Below are 18,736 nucleotides of genomic sequence, written 5' to 3' on the forward strand. Positions count from 1 at the left end.
GTTTATAACAAATATTTTTTACTTTATACATATAAAATTCTACAAATTAAATGTTTAATTTTTAGGAACGATTGTTTAAATATTGTTTAGGACAAACTGCTGAAGAGGGACTCCAAGCCGCAGATTAGTAACGTAAAATGAAGTTAGTTACATACAGGGAGTTTATTCGTTTAGTTTTTAAACTTCGATAATGTTCTTGTATTTCCAAAGTAAATTTTGCTTATAAAACCCTAGATTTTTATTCTGCTTACACTACAATCCTCTGCGGGGTTAAGTAATTTCAGAGACGTGAAATTAAAAAATAGAAATATCATTCAAATTTTATATACATTGTGTTTTCTTAGTGAAAGCAGTTAGAATGCATTTCGAACATTTATGTTCAAATTAAGTGATCTAGAGTTTTACCTTACGCTTGGTCATGGTAATCTCTCTTTTTTTCTGTTTAGACTCCGGAATCACCGTAAGGTATTACTTCAGATGATGAATGAGGATGATCTGTATGAACGTAAATGAAGTGCAGTATGAAGTGTAGTCTTGTACAGTTTCAGGTCGACCATTCCTGAGATGTGTGGTTAATTGAAACCCAATCACCAAAGAACTCCGTTATCCACGATCTAGTATTCAAATCCATATAAAAGTAACTGCCTTTAGTAGGTTTGAACCTTAGAACTCTCGACTTCGAAATCAGCTGATCTGCGATGACGAGTTAAAAACTAGACCAGCCAGGTGGGCTATGGATTATATTACCTTACTGGCCACCATAGAAAACGATTTGTGAAAATTACATGATAAAATCTTCAAAAAGTTAGTTTCTGTATTTTTACAATAAAATATTTTTTTTAAACTTCCGCCTTAAAAGTGTACTAATTTTATAAAATCAGATGACAAATTAATTTAAAAGAATTATTTTCCAAACAAGATTTATAGTTTAGAGGAACATCTGGTGACAATGAAGTGAAGTGAAGATTTACATGAATTGTAACATGTTAAAACAGATGAACGCGAATCATGGCAAGAATCTCGAAAGTGAAATGAAATCATCTTTATTAGAGGAGGATTGGGAAAAATGTATAATTTCTTGAAGAAATCAAAAGAAAAATTAAAAATAAGAGAAAAGAAATGAGATGGAAAACGGAGAGGAATATCAAAAGGAGTAGAAGAGGGAAGGACTGGAAAAACCAAGTACACAAAGATCGTTTTGAATGTAAGAAAAGTTTTTCCATTTCGTTATAATTGTGAATTAGTCTTTCTCGTAAATGTAGTATTTTTTTTTTCGTTTTGTGTGCCTTATACACAGATTCTCATTGAAATACTTTAATGAAACTTTAAGGCATATTTATTCAAGGTTGAAATAAAGGTTTTACACATGAGTCATTTTTCAGGGAAAAATGGTTTTCCTGACACTTAAGAAAAAATTACCATGATTTTTTTTAAAATCAGAAATAAATATTGGTAAAAATAAACAAAAAATCATCTATTAAAAATTGGAAATAATCGTTTGTCAAAAATACATCATCACAACTTCAAGCACTTGATATTTACATCTATTTTCATATATTAATGTGGATCAAGATATTGTTTTGAGTAAAAGGTACAAACTTTGGTAGTGCAAATGGGTAGGGCGCAGTTTTGATGAGGAAAAACAAATATATATTTGTTTTCCTTATACAATTTATTCGTAAACCTATTGTTGGTAAACATATTTACCCTACCTAACGGATTGAGGAAGTTTACTATTTGTCGACTTCTTGGATAGTTATATCTGCCACCGAGGACAATATTGTTACTTGGGTGGTGTGATTTAAAGATCTTCAAGAAATACCGGTATTATTAACAAAGTTATTTAATTTATATCTTCAGTTATTTTCTGTATGCAGGACTAATAATCAAACAATTACTGTTATCGTCGTAACTTTATTGTTCTCATTTAATTACCGGTCTTTCACAAGTTCCTATTCTTTTAAAATACTTTTTCATATTTTATTACTTCGAATAATTACTTAATATGTTACTTTTTCTTTTCTTTTTCTTCACCATAAAGTATAGTGAATATTTTACAAAACATTATCTGTCTTCAAAATTAAGGATGATAAATATTAACCGTTTAAGTAACAACGAAAAATAATCTAATGAGGGCTTACCTAAAAATGTAATTTATTTATTCTTGTTTATAAAAGTTGAATTTTTAAATTTTTATGAATCATTTATACGAATTTAAAACTTTTATATCATGCTTATTCGACGTTTTGGATGTATTTCAGACACTAAATCTGTTATGAAGTTTTCTAAGTTCATAACTGTATAAATAAAATAATTTATGAACTACGTTTTGCTTTACTCCAAATTGAAAATTTAGAAAATTTTAATTTACACCTTTATTTAAACTTATTTTGAATTTTATAATCTAAATCATCTAGACTGAAAAAATTAAATTCATTATTATCAAAAAAATAAAATATTTACTTTATAAAGTAGATAAATAAAAATAGAGAAAAAAAGGGAGAGGGATTGGAAGAGAAAGCAGTGTAGAATGTGTGGGGGAGAGAGAGTCAAGTTTGCAAGTACTGTGAGGAAAATATGCAACGTTATATCTTGAAAGGCTTATTTAACTCTTCATATATTTCAATCTACGATGAAGACTATCTCAAAAAGAACTATAAAGAAATTTAGAGTCAATTTTTTCCTTAAGAATTGTAACTTATTATAGAATCCTTTGATAAAAGGAATATCAGACAAAACGACTTTTGCAATACATATATTACGCTATACAATAACACAATTTCCAGTTTGACGATGAGAAACGTTGTTTATTTCCGCAAAGCGATTTATAAACATGAAAATGTCTATTTCCAACCTTCAAATCATCTCAAACATAAGTATTTGCGGAATTTCGGAAAAAATACCTATATTCATTTTTGAGGCAATTAATTAACAAACTGGCTTGAAATAAAAAAAAAATATTGGTTTCGTAAGTATCCATTGTTAATTGAAATGCCAAATTTGATAACGTTTTATTTTTTAAAACTATATCATTTACAACAGTTACCTTAAAATTTTATATCTAGGTCTGACTGTATTAGTCATAAATCATACAGGTTACTCATACAAATAAATTAAAAGTACACCTTGTTTCAATTTATTTTTAACACCATTTTAAATTGGTTCTTCTAAAAATGGTTCTTCTTTTAAATTGAGTGTTTAAGATTCATATTAAATTTGATTGTTTCGTTTTTTTTTTTAAATAAAATTACAATTTTTAATTTCCTGTATGATTGCATTATTCTGTAACTGATATTAAACCCTGGATTCTCTAAATTAAATCTATGAATCAATATGTGCGCATAATAAACCTCTTCATCAACCAATCAAAATTCTTACAGATAAAAAGATTTTTCGCCAAGTATAAAATTATGAATAAATATATTTAGTGTGCTAAAAAAAAAAAAACAAAGCTTTTATTTCCTGATTTTCTTCTTATATTTTTATTGTCTTTTCTCATATTTTACTCAAAAAAATCTATTACCTATTCGTATTGATAAATTAAAACTCAAACAAGAGTAACTAACAGAAACTAATGTTCAGTTTACAATGAATGTATTCTATACCACCCTACTCTTCGTTTGAACTGACTATAATCCATTTTGCGTCGATTCTAACAATCATGTTACAATTTTTTAATGCTAGTTGTTCTTGTTGGATTATATAGCTGTTAAAAAATAGATGAACTTATTTGCTTTAATAATCAATGGAAATGACTAAGGTGTTGAATACAGAAAGCTGCACAAGATATCTGGAAGACTTTCAGAATATTAAACAAATCATTTTATTAAAGATTAAATTTGCTGATAATGCTGTTTATTAGATTTCATTACTGTAACGGTTTTAAAAAATCTAAGAAGAGGTTCAATTAATTCGCAGAATAATACAGCTTTTATCTAGTCATATCAGATTTACTATGGAAAATTAAAAATGGAAATTTTATCCTTTGCCTTCTTCACTAAGCCGAATGTGCTGTAGTACGTAAGGATACTGAACCCATCGAAATGCAAGAGTTGTTAAGAAAGAATGATAAATTGATTCTATTTACGATAGGGTATGAACATAACGAAATCATTACTCTCAAGTGGCATTGCGAGCCGTGTTGTATATCGGTTGTTTTCCATGGGTCACAGCTATAAAAATAATTGGAATAGATAGCGTTAACACTTTAATATATTCTTTTCTAACAAGGGATAATGAATTACAGCATGTATTATTGCCCTTTAGCCTACTCGATAGAAAACATTTTATCATAATAATAGAATTAATCTTTTGAATCAACGATAAGGATTTTCCAATGATTTATTTGGTTTATGAGCCCTTGAACCCATTTCAACTTATAAATATTTTCGAAAATATCAGTAATTAATTATTTGTAGGTACTTTTAAATCCTCGTCAAACTGACGATTTGAAACAATTATTTGACTGAGATTAAAAATATTACTTCTACTAAATAAAAAAGTCCGATTTTGTTTAAAGTAAAACTGGCTGAAAAATGTTGTCTGCTCAAGAAATTCTGTCTTTAATTTTTAGTTAAGTTTAGCATAAAGTAATTAGTTTTCATCCAAAAAATATTGAAAATCAATTTCCCCGTAAATTTTTCAGTTTAATATTAACATATACAAATATTATTAATTTTTACGTATTAAAAACTGCTACTATAAAGAAAAAATAAGAAAGAAAAACATGTAAAAGTCGTATCGAACGGAATGAAAACTTCAACGTCAGTTCACTTTAGGCGTAAAACTTGATTACGTAAGAACATATAGAATTAGATCACGTGGAAGTCTTATAGCTGTTCATTTTATAATGACCAGCAATATTTTCAGAATCGATTTATTGAAAATATTTATTTACTTTTTCTTCTAAAAGTTTTAATAATAAAATTTTTACATTAAATATACGAGTAGGTACAGTAAAGTAAATCTAAGCCTGGAGATGTTTTTAATAATTTCTCTGAAACAGACGTGTTTTCATATAAATATTATATATAGATGAAAAAGCTTTCTTCTAAATATATTGCGGATTTATTAATCTATAGAACAATTACCCTTATTAAATAAATTTACAGATTTCATACACAACGCTGATTTTAATAAGACCAACTTGATCTGGATTTTTTGTACAGGGATAAGGAGAGAAATAATCAGTACTAGGATACTACTTTACAGAACGTTGATGATTAAAATAAATAAATAGAGTTCAATTACGTGTCACTCATCTATGTTTACCATTTCCTAAATACCATTGGTATCCCGCCCCTGCATATCTTGTTTGTTTTAGCATTAAATACCTGCTCGTGATAGCTACGTCACATCGTCGTCATCCTAACATTTGAGTAATATTTATTATTCATCCATTCCAAAGCTGAACCAAACCCTTAAGACCTGTATATATTAAATTAGAATACATGTAAAAGTATTAAATATATCAAATCTTACTGCATATCGATAAAGTATCTTTATGTGAGGTTCGATCTTCAGTTGCACAAAATACTGTCGCGTGTTCACGGCTCGATCAGGATATTGAGAGATTAAAAATTGAAAATGTTTATATATTTACAATTTATTAGTTTAAAGACATAGATAAAATAAGACAAATCAATAATAACAATGACAATAAGAATAATAAACGAAAATAATAAACAATTCACAATAATAATAAATATCAATAATAATAATAATAAACAGTGATTGTATGCAAAACAGAATTTAAAGTAATCGTCAGGATTTATTTACAGGTAGTTAAATACTGAAAAGCAGAATTCAATCCCATTGACAAAAGACATTAGCACGACCGCTAGTCTTAACATTTTTAAGCACTAGTCTTGTATTAACAATAGTACAATAAATAAGACAAGTATAAAGTTGTTTCAATGCAAATACGTTTGCTGAATTTGTTTTTGTTTAACATGGCCCGTTGGTGTAATATAGTATTATAGTAAATTTATAAACCGTTTACCAACAGTTATACATGTAACACATTCAAGCGCTTTCTGAAAGTAATTTCCATCATCAGAAACACACTAAGTTATTATGTACTTGATAATAAATAAAACTTCACATATTAATAATACAATTTTTTTTTTATACAGAATTTATTATTACATACATAATAATTTAGTGTGTTGCTGATGATGGAAATTGGTTTCTGAAAGCGCTTGGACTTGTTACATATATAATTCTTGGTAAGCGGTTCATATATTATAATTATAATATCTTTGTTATTCACAAATAAAACTCCCCTAACAATTTATGAATGACATTTAGTACGTTATCTTTTCCACTTATAGTATAATAATAACCACTTCTAGTTTTCATATACTGAAATTACTTGTGACGTTACCTAAATCGTGTCGAACCTAATTTGCTAGAAATTAGCTCCTTCACTGACCTCCTCGCAGAATACTCTCGCTTGCAAACTCGCATAATAACTCCTCGCTAAGAACTCTATGTATTAGCACTCTCTCGCAGACTTACATCTCGCAGAACTGACTGTCAACTGGAATTCCCCGGAGTATTTATACTCCTATCCTCTTTACCTTCTGGACCGGTCCCAAATATGCGTGAGAATGATCATCCGCCCTCACATTTTCCCATGAAATTTCAAACCTGGGTCCGGTAACTATTCTCACGGAACAACATCTGTTTAGGTGTGTGACTGACAATATTACAAAGAACGATTGTTAAACGGACCTCTTACCTTTACTAAAAAGGTTTCTTTTAGCTCCTTTCTGGATTTCTCCAACTATTATATTTTCTACTACTTTCTTTTTAATTGGTAGGAATCCACTACTCAGGTCAGTTATACCGGTCTTGTTACAATACCTATTTTCCTGGATCTACAAAAGTTAAAATTGCTTTTTGAATTTCTACAAGTAGAATAATAACACTCACCAGAAATTTGGTAGAAATGTTATTGATAAGGTAACGAAACAGATTTTAGTTCCTCCATTTTTATATGTTTTTTATTTGTTCACATAATTATAAGCATTTCTTTTAAGTACTCAGTTTGGTATAATAACCCAACAAACAAAATTTAAATGTAAATGTGAGCGATCTACATGACTCATCGTTTTTACTAGACAATTTAATCATCCCGCTAATCTTCACGTAAAAACAACTTCGTTTTTACACTTTTTGGTGTAAGAGATTGCAATTTTTCCGATTTTTTTCTGTGAATGTCTGTTCTAATATTATCAACAGAATATTAGTCAAAAACATAACCAAATGTGAAATATAAATTACAATTTTTTTTATACTTTTGTAAAATTTCCACCGGTTGAGGTCTACTCTTTATACAGGAATGGTGATTTAACTATTGATGGTGAAAGAATTTTTTTTAATGATTATAATTACAATGGTTATCGATTAAACATGTCCACTTACCTTCTAAGGCTTCCCAACGTTTTTTCTCAGTTTCAGATTCTAGGGCGTCAAAGACTGCAGCTCCCACGAGAAGATAAGTGAATGTGCAAACTATCAAAGACAAAGTCCGGACGTTTTGCTTCTTCATTCTTTGGGTGCCACCATTCTGGCTGTTGTTGGCCTAGGCCTCGGGCGTGCAGATTGGATTGGGCCTTGGGGCCCGTACCATCTTCACGAACTTCTCCTGCCCTCTCCTGCATTCTGTCCGCCGGGCTCCCCGACACCCATCACCTAAACAAATGATATAAAAGTAAGAAAAAATCCTATTTTAAAATAATTATAACAAATATACTTTTAGTTTAAATGATATGATTGTAATCTTTATATTTAATAACTTATTTTTAAATAACGTATTAAAAAAATTATTTTAGTAAAACAATAGAGTAGTTACTTCTTTAAATAATCAAAAACGGGTTTGAGCGTTTTAGAAGAGGAATAAATTGAATACCAAACACAAAGATTTCAGAATAATTTCATCACGTTATGTTTTTCAAGATTTCGATAAAAAGTTACCTACAACATTAAAAAAATTATATTAAATAAAATATAATGCAGGTCAACAATGGAAAAGTTGTTTGAAATCTAATAACTGATTCTTTTAGATCTTTGTGTGCTGCTTTCAGGAAAAAATTTCAAAAAATTCCATCACGTCCATTATTTCACTTAATCAATTTTTTTTAAATTCTCAAATTTGATAATCAATATATTTTATTTATACAACGTTGAATAAAAATGTATGCCTGTGTTAATTTTCTTGATACTTTATTATCAGTTTGGTTATATGGAATGAATACAAGCAGTGTTCATAATTTTGGCTTGCTACAGTAAGATTAGTGACAAATAAGATGATGCAATATGATTAATTATAGTGATTTCACGAGTCATTTTTTTCAAGTTATTAGCTAAGGTGATGTTTCACTTATTCCTACTCCCCTTCACTCTACTGAAATAATAAATCAGTTGCAATTAGAACATTGTGCTGTTCTAAAAATTCAGCAGAACCTTTAGGATCTAGATTAAAATAAAAAAATTCCTGACCCCCTGGCACTTCTTTCTCATGGTACAGAAACAGAGAAAAAGTCTTTTCTCCGTACTTTTCTGAAGATGGAAGATTAATTTATTATAACAATGTTCCTGGTGTAATGGATCAATTGAACATAAAATATGATGTGAATGAATGTTAACATGTTTATTAACTCGTCCATAAAGACGAGTTATGCCATTCTTCATAATGGCAGAAAATATGCTTCAGTGCCGGTAGGACACTCCGTATAACTGAAAGAATACTACGATAATTTAGAATTAGTTCTATCTTAACTGAAATACTCCAATCATTAATATCTTATTTATTAATATCTTATTTATATCTTGGAGAGATCTTTCACTCTTCTTCACTTACAGCACCAAAATTTTCGGGGAAGTAATCAATATAAGAGTGCAGAAAATGTATATTCAAGTTCATTGAACAGCCCAAGTCTTGGAATTTCATTAGAATGTTTTCCACCATACACTTAAAATTTGGGTCCTTATTGTTTTTAATATGTGGTGACCTGAAAGTAATTTCGATGCTCCTTGGGCAGTAGAGAAGATACACCAAATATCCCTGCTTCTTGTGTGAATGGAACAGCCGGGACAAGAAAGAGCATTGGACTAGAAAATAATGGCCACATAATGTATTATTAGAACCTGGGAACAAAAACGTAGTACTGAAAATTTTGGTTGATCTACAGAAAGTCCTCCTACCTCCACTTCACATCAAACTGGAATTGGTAAATGCTCTATTTAAAGAAGGAGTGTGTTTTAAATACGTATACCATAAGTTTCCACAACTGCTAGAAGCCAGAGCGAAAGAAGGCATTTTCACAAACCAGATATTCGTAAACCTTTTTAAGATGAAGTCTTTCAAATCAAAATGGAAGACATTGAAAAAGAAGCATAGAAATCATTTAAAGAAATCGTAAAGAAATATCTATCGTAAAAAACAATAAGGACCCAAATTTTAAGTGTATGGTGGAAAACATTCTAATGAAATTCCAAGACTTGGGTTGTTCAATGAACTTGAAGATACATTTTCTGCACTCTTATATTGATTACTTCTCCGAAAATTTTGGTGCTGTAAGTGAAGAAGAGTGAAAGATCTCTCCAAGATATAAAGGATATGGAACGCAGTTATCAGGGAAGGTGGAATGTGAACATGATTGCAGACTGCTGTAGGTGCATCCATAGAGACAATCCGCAAGCTGACTACAACAGAGAATGTAGCCTGAAAAGCGTTGAAAGGAAAAGAAAAAGGCAGTACAAGTTCTTGTAAAGGTAAAAAAATGTACAAAAATACTTTCTTTAAGTCGTGTTACTTTTTTATAAATAAAGGTTGTCCACGAGGAATAAATGTTATAATATGCCTTTCTTCCATTTTCTTTTTTTAGTATTGTGAAAAGTTCTTTCGTGATACAAAAAAAAACGGTGGCCATATTTGAAATCAACGCACAAAATAACACAAAAATCAGTTGTTATCAGATTACAAACAACTTTAATTCTGTAGACCTGTGTAATTCATAAGGTGAGTAATTATATTTATAAAATATCAATAACCAAATTTTTATAAAGTAGAGATGTTTATTTGTTTTTTTATGAAAATTTAATAAACACATCTTCTTGAGATCACTTTCAGCCCTACCCCATTCAACGTTTCGTTCAGAAAAAAAAACTATTTATGTTGTTACAAACAGGAAAAAGCGGATAGATACACTCATATCATGTGTTAAGTACTATTTTTAACACGCTTTATAAAAATTTTTACTAAGAAGATGAGATGAATGAAATGATAAGTTAAAAGTTCCAGATTCTTAATGAGAATCAAATCAAATACAAGTTATCTAGAAGCCAGTAACCTAACTACAAAGTTAACTGTTATAATGATATGTTTTTTTTTTGTTTTTTTCGTTTTTTTGGTTGATGCAATTCATTTTGATTATCCGAGTTTAACTAAACTAGTTGGCTGTATAAGAATTTTATCAGGTCTTCTCTCAGCAGGTTGATTTTTTCCAATTCAGCTACAGATATGTATATCCAATTTTCGAATCGACAACTCAAAAACGCAAATACCCAGGCTAAAGCTTCTCTTCTAATCCAACAATTAGCCATCAGTGGAGCTCATCAATATCTGAAATTCGATTTTAGACTTAACAGAAATTTACTGATTGCTTGCGATCTTCAAACTTCAATTTTCATGAATCTGGTTTTGAAATATTAAAATTTTATATATTATTAAACTCAACTTTCTTATCTTCTATCATAAATTAGTATTTGAAGTAGGAAAACATTTAATTAGTGTCATTCTTGAATAAACGACATATCCTTTCTTCGTGCGTTGCTATGGACCAGTTACAAGTTGTTCCTTCTAGAAACAGCAAATCATCACATGTAAACAATAATTTAAAGTTACATGAAAACACTAACCTACAAGGAAATAGAAAACGTGTGCCACTAAAGTGTTCTGATAGGACCCAAAGAAATCGGCGTGGCTAAGTTAATTCTCGGGAGAAGAGAGTAAAAGTGGCATTACGGTTTTTTGTACGTCAAATCCAATATTACCCAGGCTAGGATGTCTCAACTTAGCCTATGGATGGCTTGCTACTCTTCAATCGGTATGAACACTTACCCATGGAAGAGATCAGCGGAGAACTCAAGCAAACGGTGAAAATTAAACCCTCAATGATAGTTGAGGGTACGCCCGATTGGGGGTTGAACTATCATACCATGCGTATTCTTCACAAAGATGTCTGTGAGGCCATGATGTTGTACGCTGCGCCCGTCTGGGCTCATCGTTTACAATTCCAATGTTATAGGGATATTCTTTTACGATATAATAATCTATTTTTAGCTGTTGTCGGTGGCTACAGAACTGTCTCGCGAGAGGCAGTCACTGTGATCGCCGGCATAAATCAGCAGCGGAAGGTCAATGCGCCAATCCGTGGGAGCTCACAGAGCTGCTGATTGCTTAAAGACAAACAGGAACAGGTTACATGTGCATTATGCCATCTTGACCACGATAAGGGGTGAAAGATAATTAAGAAATTTTCTTCAGAAAGGGTAAAGAAAAATTGAATCATGCACCAAAGACTCCTATTGCTTTACAGATACTGCTAAGGTTCCTGATCAGTTAAGAATTTTATGTTAGCGCAGGATTTTCCTCTTTTTATACTAATACGGGAAATATTTACGATTCTACATCAGTAACTTTAAATATCTTTAAAATATGCAAATGATATAGAGTTGCGACACGACGTTTGGCTTTGACTTTTCAGGAATTGGCGTGACGTTCTACTCCTGAAGGGACAGATAAAGGATGGGAATGAAGGCATTATTCTAGGGAGATGAAAGACCTTACTGTTATTAAGAAGAGTTAAGAAAAGATGGCATCGCATCAGGAGGCCTGAGGTTAGAACTGCTCTGTACGGGCTGCTGAAGGAGATCAAGAATGAGTCAGCAACTATGTCGAGAATCCATTTCTTCTTATTAGCGCTAATCATTCCTTTTGGAGGGCCACAAGGAAGTTTAAACAAATCTTCCCCTCATTTCCTCCTTTGAGGGAATCGTATACTTGGGCTTGTAATGACAGCCAGAAGGCCAAACTATTTGCTGCTCACTTAAGTGAAGTCTTCAAGCCTGATGAGATTCCAAAGGCTGATATGGAAATTACCATTTCTTGGATAGTCCGATTCGATTGAGTTTACCAATAAAGCTTTCTCATCTATAAAAATAGCACATGAAATTGAGAAAATAAGGGATCTGAAAAAGGCTCAGGATTTGAATCTGTTACCCACAAAATATTATCTACGCTCCCAACTAGAGCTATATTATACATACGCCACCTCTTAAGAATCCTCTGAACAACGTATTTCCTAACAGAATTGAAGGATTTTCAGATTATAATGATCCTGAAACCTATTAAGTAAGGATGTGTCATCTCATAAATGACTACCAACTTGCTGCCGATGATATCTATGGTATTTGTGAGGCTTTTCCTTTGAAGACTATTTTGGTAGCAAAGATGTTATACTCGTTCACCAGTTTGGTTTTCGAACTGGTATTTTTACTATCAAATAAACCAATAGGGGATTATTATAGTGTTGTATCAGTGTCTTCACCAAGTGCCTAGAAATAAAGGTAAATTGTTCGGTGGCGTTTCTGCATGTACAACTGTTTGACAGGGTTTGATTACATGGATTTCTATGAAAGTTAAAGATATGGCCACTTCAGCCTTTCTATTTAGTGTTGCGTAGATATCTAGATGGTCGCTTCTCGCAAGTTAAATTCTGGTAGGAGCTAAATGGCTTTTTTGACATTAATTCAGGTGTTCCGCAGAGTTCTGTGTTGGGGCCGATTTTGTTCCTGATCTTCATAGCGGACCTTACGCAACGGTAGCACAGACTATGCTACCGTTGCGTCCTTTGCAGATGACACAGCGATACTAGCGATTGAAGGCAACTAGGTACTTGCCTCGGAAATACTTCAAACTGCGTTGGATGTTGTCAACGTATTGCAACGTAAATAAGATGCTGATTAACCCGGCAAAATCCAGCACATTTTGTTTGCGATGAGGAGGGAAGATTGTCCACGGGTTCATATTGACATTGTATATATTCCGCATTATAACAGCATTCGATATCTAGGATTACATTTGGATCGTCACATGACATGGAAGGACCACTCACGGGAGAAATGAATGCAGCTTGACGTCAAATTTGTGATGTTCTGGTTAGTGGGCAAAGGATCTCAACTCTCTCTATCGAACAAACTGCTGGTATACAAACTGTTCTTGAAGCCAATCTTTACATACGGAATTCAACTGTGGAGCACTATTAGTAAGAACAACGTGAGGTTCATTCAGTGGTTTCAGCTCAAAATACTAAGGACAATAGCGCTATCACCGTGGTTCGTAAAGGATGCATAGATTCACGAATGCCTGGTGATCCAGTTTGTTCGCGAAGAGATTGGGCGTCTGATTACGAAATATAAACAAAAGCTATCTCGATTTACATTTATTGGACAATAGCGAGGATCTCAGACGGCTCAAAAGGCTTCTTGTTTTGGACCTAGGGATCGTGTTCTGATGGTGGGAATGATAAATCTCCAAGTTGAACGTCTGTAAGGTTACAGAACAATTTAGCAGGATTGTATGTGTCTCAAATGGATTATTCTCTAGGTTAATTATTATCATAATATATAATTATCATATATATATTATTATCATAATATATATATGGCGACTTACCATAATTCTGATTAGGTCTTCTTCACTTTTTGAATCTAAGATTATTCTTGTGTTGATTATTATTAATTTTTTTTTTAAGTTTTAGGGACATCGACTGCTATGACCATTAACCATTAGTTGATTACTATTATAATTGTTACTTTGGTGCTATTTAAGTTTTACGATTGTGTATTGTTTACTTCTGGACTTAATAATTATTTTTCTTTTCAAATCAAATTATTAGGATTATTTATGTATTATTTGTTTATTTGTTTGATTTCTGAGGAGGATGTCCAGTACTCTGCATGTCCAGTGATACTCCTCAGAAACATGTAATATTTGACATAAGATTTCCTAATGGTTTTTGTAAAGCAAACAGATTGTAAATAAAGAAAAAAAATCTTTATGATTTTATTACTTTTATTTGGAAATATAAATTCTAGATTTACTTCATTAGATGTAGTTCTTCTTACAGGAATAGTCTCTTTTTTAAAATGTATTCTAATTACAATGTTTGATTTTGTGACTTTAGTTTATAGGTAAATTAAGAATAGATTTTACTTAAAAGATGGAAGAATTACATTTATTAAATATATGATTAACCCTATATCGAATTTTAAAAACGCAGGAGTAACATAAATAGAAAAATGAAATAGAGTAATACAGTTGTTATTTGTTTATAAATTCTTAAATCGAAAAATGGTTGGTTACAGTTCACTACTCTATACACTACTGTAGCTTACGATTAGGTAAAACCGAACATGAAGTTAGATTACTCATTTAAAGTTCGTAACCAAACTAAAAGCAATTATCCCATAAAAAGTGTTAATTATAAAACAAGCTGATTGTAGATTTGTGTTAATCAAGCAAATGTAGTATTCAAATCCAACTATTTCAATTAATTTGACTATGTTTTACTGAAGTAACTCATTTTTATACTTTAAAACGACTATAATTAATATGACTGTATTACAAATATAAACTAAGATATTTTGGTCTGTAGGAACTGGAATACATATCATTCTGAAGAACTATCTCGTTCTTATTGTTTTGGCCTTTGAAAAAATAAAATGAAATAACTTTTTATTTTGGATTACAAAAATCAGTGAATGGCAATCGACCATTCAATATTTAATACTTATTTTATTAAGATTTTTAATTAAATTTCTCCCTAAAAATCATTTCTTTCTTTTTACTTTTACTGTATAATTTTAGGGAAATGCTATTAAATTTTTCTCTAAATATGAAGTAATTGGAAATGGCCAGTCTGTGGTTTTATAAGCACTAGATAAATGTATTTATTTTTTTTCTAATAATCTACTCAAAAGTCGTTTATTTTTCCTTCCTACGTAAATATAAAAAGAACAAAGTATAACGCACAAAAAATATTTTATTTGTGGGATAATTATACTTTTTGTAAGAGTTTGTTTAAATGTACGGTCATACGGTTTAAACACCGTCAACTAGTTATACTGTGGAAACTGCAAATGTAATTTCTTTTAGATTATACTGTAAAGGGCAATTTTAAATACAATTAAACTGTGAACTGTAATTTCTACGATAGAACATTAATTAATTTGGCTGTTTGAAGCATCAATATCTGATTACGCGTTGCTTTTTCAGGTTCGGGAAAACCTTCTTAAATCTAGAATGTTTCTCATAACTAATTCCACAAAGTTTTCTTAAAGTTTCATTTTAAATTTATTAAAACCGTGGAAATACTATATAAAAAGTACAAGCAGTATTAATTGACTCCTAATTAACTATTATAATTGAAATAAAGGAACGGCTCAACTCAATTAGTTTTTACTAATTGAATACTCAATTAGTTGAACTAAATGAAAAATATTTTCTTCTTTTCTCAGAAAATCTGGTTAAAAACCATAAAAATTTCAGTATTTTACTGTTCGCACAGTAGAACATAAAGTAATTTGTTTTTCAAGTTGTCTCTTGTATCGCGGAGTGTTGTTTACTACCATTAATTTTTCCTTTCATCCGGAGGTCCCGGGTACGAATCCCGGTCAGGCAAGGCATTTTCACAAACGCTACAAATCATTCACCTCATCCTCTGAATATTCATAGACTCCTCATTAACTATTATAATTTAAATAAAGGAACGGCTCAATTCAATTAGTTTTTACTGTATGCATTGTATTAACCATTGTATTGTATGTATTTTTAACCTCCGGGACTGCCGTTAGGTGGTCCCTGAGGTTAAAAAAAAAATTTCCGTATACTACATAAACTCCATTTATTCCGAAACGTGGTTGAAAATCCTGAAGTAAAAAACGGAATAAAGTAGTAGGTAATGTACTTCAATAGTTAATTGCTGTAAGAATAGTTAATTATGTTAACCAAACACACTTTGAAAATAATTATAATTGAATTACTAATAGCCTATCCTAACTAAATATACCATTGCTTCCATACACCTCTCATGGAAGCGATATAATAACAGTTATTGTTTATATTAATTAATCGTATATTAACCCATAATTAATTACAAACTAGTGAATATCACCTTCTATCTTTAAATAAACGTAATTATTTAATTACTATCACAATGACCCACCACTACAATGCTGTTGTTTATAACGTGTTTATTATAATAACTTTAGATCTAAACACAAAATAAAGATAATAGACGATAATATCCTTGAATATTTATGTGGATTACAATGATCATTCGTATTTTTAGATTTAAAATGACCCAACCATTAAGATAACACACACTTATGAGGATCGAAACTTTAACAATTTTTCTTACCAGGTACTTGAAATTTAAATTCCTTAAAAACCTACACAAATTGTTACCAAGAAGTTGTGAATTTATAGTTTTTTGTTAGTACTTTTTAAGTAACTTCTATGAAAAAGTGAAATGAAAAACCTACAAATTTCGAAATTTTCTTTCAAGAAGCACTTGTAATGATTGAATCGAGTGATAAAACTGTCTGGAGGCGTATTAATACAGTTTAGTCGGTTAAAAAAATCGCCATATATTACAACTTAAAATATAAAAATGAATCACTTTCCAATCAGATTTGTATCTCCCAATAAGTTAAAACGATTTCTTTGCATCTATTTCTTCTTGTTCATTAAGTTGTCTTCTCTCCTACTTTGCTCATATAAAGTTATACATTCACTTTTGTTGACCAACACAAGTTATCAACAACCATTTACTGAAATAAATTATTAATGATTATATAATTTACGAGTAAAATAGTTGCTAGCTTGGATCAGATATCATTTGATCTTTCATTAAAATTCAACAAACTCACGAACAAAAAGTTCGTGAAATACTAAATGAAGAGAAGAACGTCTTTTCTCTTGAATAATTGCTCTATCTCGTCTGTAGAACATGAATTATTATTAGCACGTTCAATTATAACAAAGAGTACATATATAAAAGGGGAAGGATGTAAAAACTATTGACGGTATAGAGCAATTGGATTATTTTTCCGTTTATTAAAATCTCTACTCTTTTGATCACAAGTTGCATTGGACTAAACTCAAGAGGTTCTGATGTTGCCAGACTAAACTCAAAAGATGTTGCCAGGAACTGATTCTTATTTAGATGATAGGAATCAGGCAATTGAAAATAAGGCGATAAAGCAAGCTCAGTAAAATCAGTCATCTCAGATGTATTGAAAACCATTTAAAGCGGAGTGATTCTAGTAGTATGATAGACTCATTAATAAAAAGTGTATCCCCAAAAAAATGATATTTTAAATTCGACATTTTTTCGCGGTAAAACCACAATAGAGATTTTTCTATACTGTTATCAGTAAACTATGTTGAATTTAAATTGTGGAATAGTACACACTTGAACAACACGTAGAAATTGTAAAAATTTGCCTTAAAAATTGTGAAAATTTTACGGAAATTGTTTCAAATATCGTACTTTTTTGGTCATAATAACGCACCTTCTCATAACACCGTGGGCAATTTAATCAATAAATTTGAGTCAACTGGTTCAGTGGTAAACAAAAAAAATCAGCGGTCGTCCTGGTACAGCTCGTTAAAATGAAGCAGAGCCGGCATTAATAAAAGTGTTGAAGAAAATCCTTTCACATCAATCCGTCATCGCAGTCAACAATTAAGCATTCCAAAAGCTTTCTTCAACGAATCTTGACGAAATATTTGCATTTGATCGCTTACAAGGTTAAGTTGACACGACCACCGGAATCAAAAGTTAATGCAAGTTTTTGGGCGTTCACAAATTGGGTTTTGGAAAATCAACATGTTAGTAACGAGTTTTTGAAAAAAAAATCATATTTAGCGATGAGGCACATTTTATTCTTACCGGCTTTGTAATAAACAAAATTGTCCAATTTGGAGATCAGAAAATCCAAAAAATGATTGAAGAACTTCCTTTGCATACTCTACAGGTCACAGTTTGGTGCGGATCTTGGGCTGGCGGATTAATCGGTCTTACTTCTTCGAAAATGAAAATGGAGATGCCGTAACCGTCTGTGGAGCTCGACGTCGTAGATGATTCGAAACTTTTTACAGCAAAAAATTAATGATATGGATGTGGAAGTCAGTGGTTTCAACAAGACGGTGCAACATATGCTATACTGCTAATGAAACCACGTAGTTATTGCAAGAAAAATTTAATGGTCCTGTTACCTCGCAGCGAGATGATGTGAACTGGCCGCTTAGTTCATGTGATTTGATATCGCTGTATATTTTCTTTGGGGTTATCTTAAGGACAAAGGTACATCAATAGACTTTATCGTTTGTGGTCGATAAACGATTGAGGACCTCAAAGAAGAAATTCGTCATAACATAGCCGACATTTCGCAGCAATTATGTCAGCATGTTTTGTTGAATTTCGTTAAAAGAGTGTACATGTGAGTGTACACTCTTAAAAGAGTGTACAAATGAACGCCCCCGGCTTTGGCCGGGGGCGTTCATTTGTCAGATGTTTTAGTAAATAACATAACCTCCACGTCTCGACTTTCTAATAAAGTAAAAATATTATCAATTATCAAATAAAAATATGTTTTATAA

The 18,736-nt window shown here is 31.1% G+C and overlaps 1 protein-coding gene across 1 annotated transcript in view; it reads right to left on the reverse strand.

The window, feature by feature from the left end:
• The window catches only part of Task6 (TWIK-related acid-sensitive K[+] channel 6), a 266,763-nt gene extending 259,113 nt beyond the window's left edge, over window positions 1-7,650 (reverse strand). The window contains exon 1 of the mRNA XM_075354627.1: window positions 7,429-7,650. Coding sequence (XP_075210742.1) covers window positions 7,429-7,555 — 127 coding nt within the window. The 5' untranslated portion in view covers window positions 7,556-7,650. The remainder of the gene's footprint in view (window positions 1-7,428) is intronic.
• Window positions 7,651-18,736: the final 11,086 nt, after the last annotated feature.

Source organism: Lycorma delicatula, chromosome 1, assembly GCF_047948215.1.
Source record: "Lycorma delicatula isolate Av1 chromosome 1, ASM4794821v1, whole genome shotgun sequence".
NCBI lineage: Eukaryota > Metazoa > Arthropoda > Insecta > Hemiptera > Fulgoridae > Lycorma > Lycorma delicatula.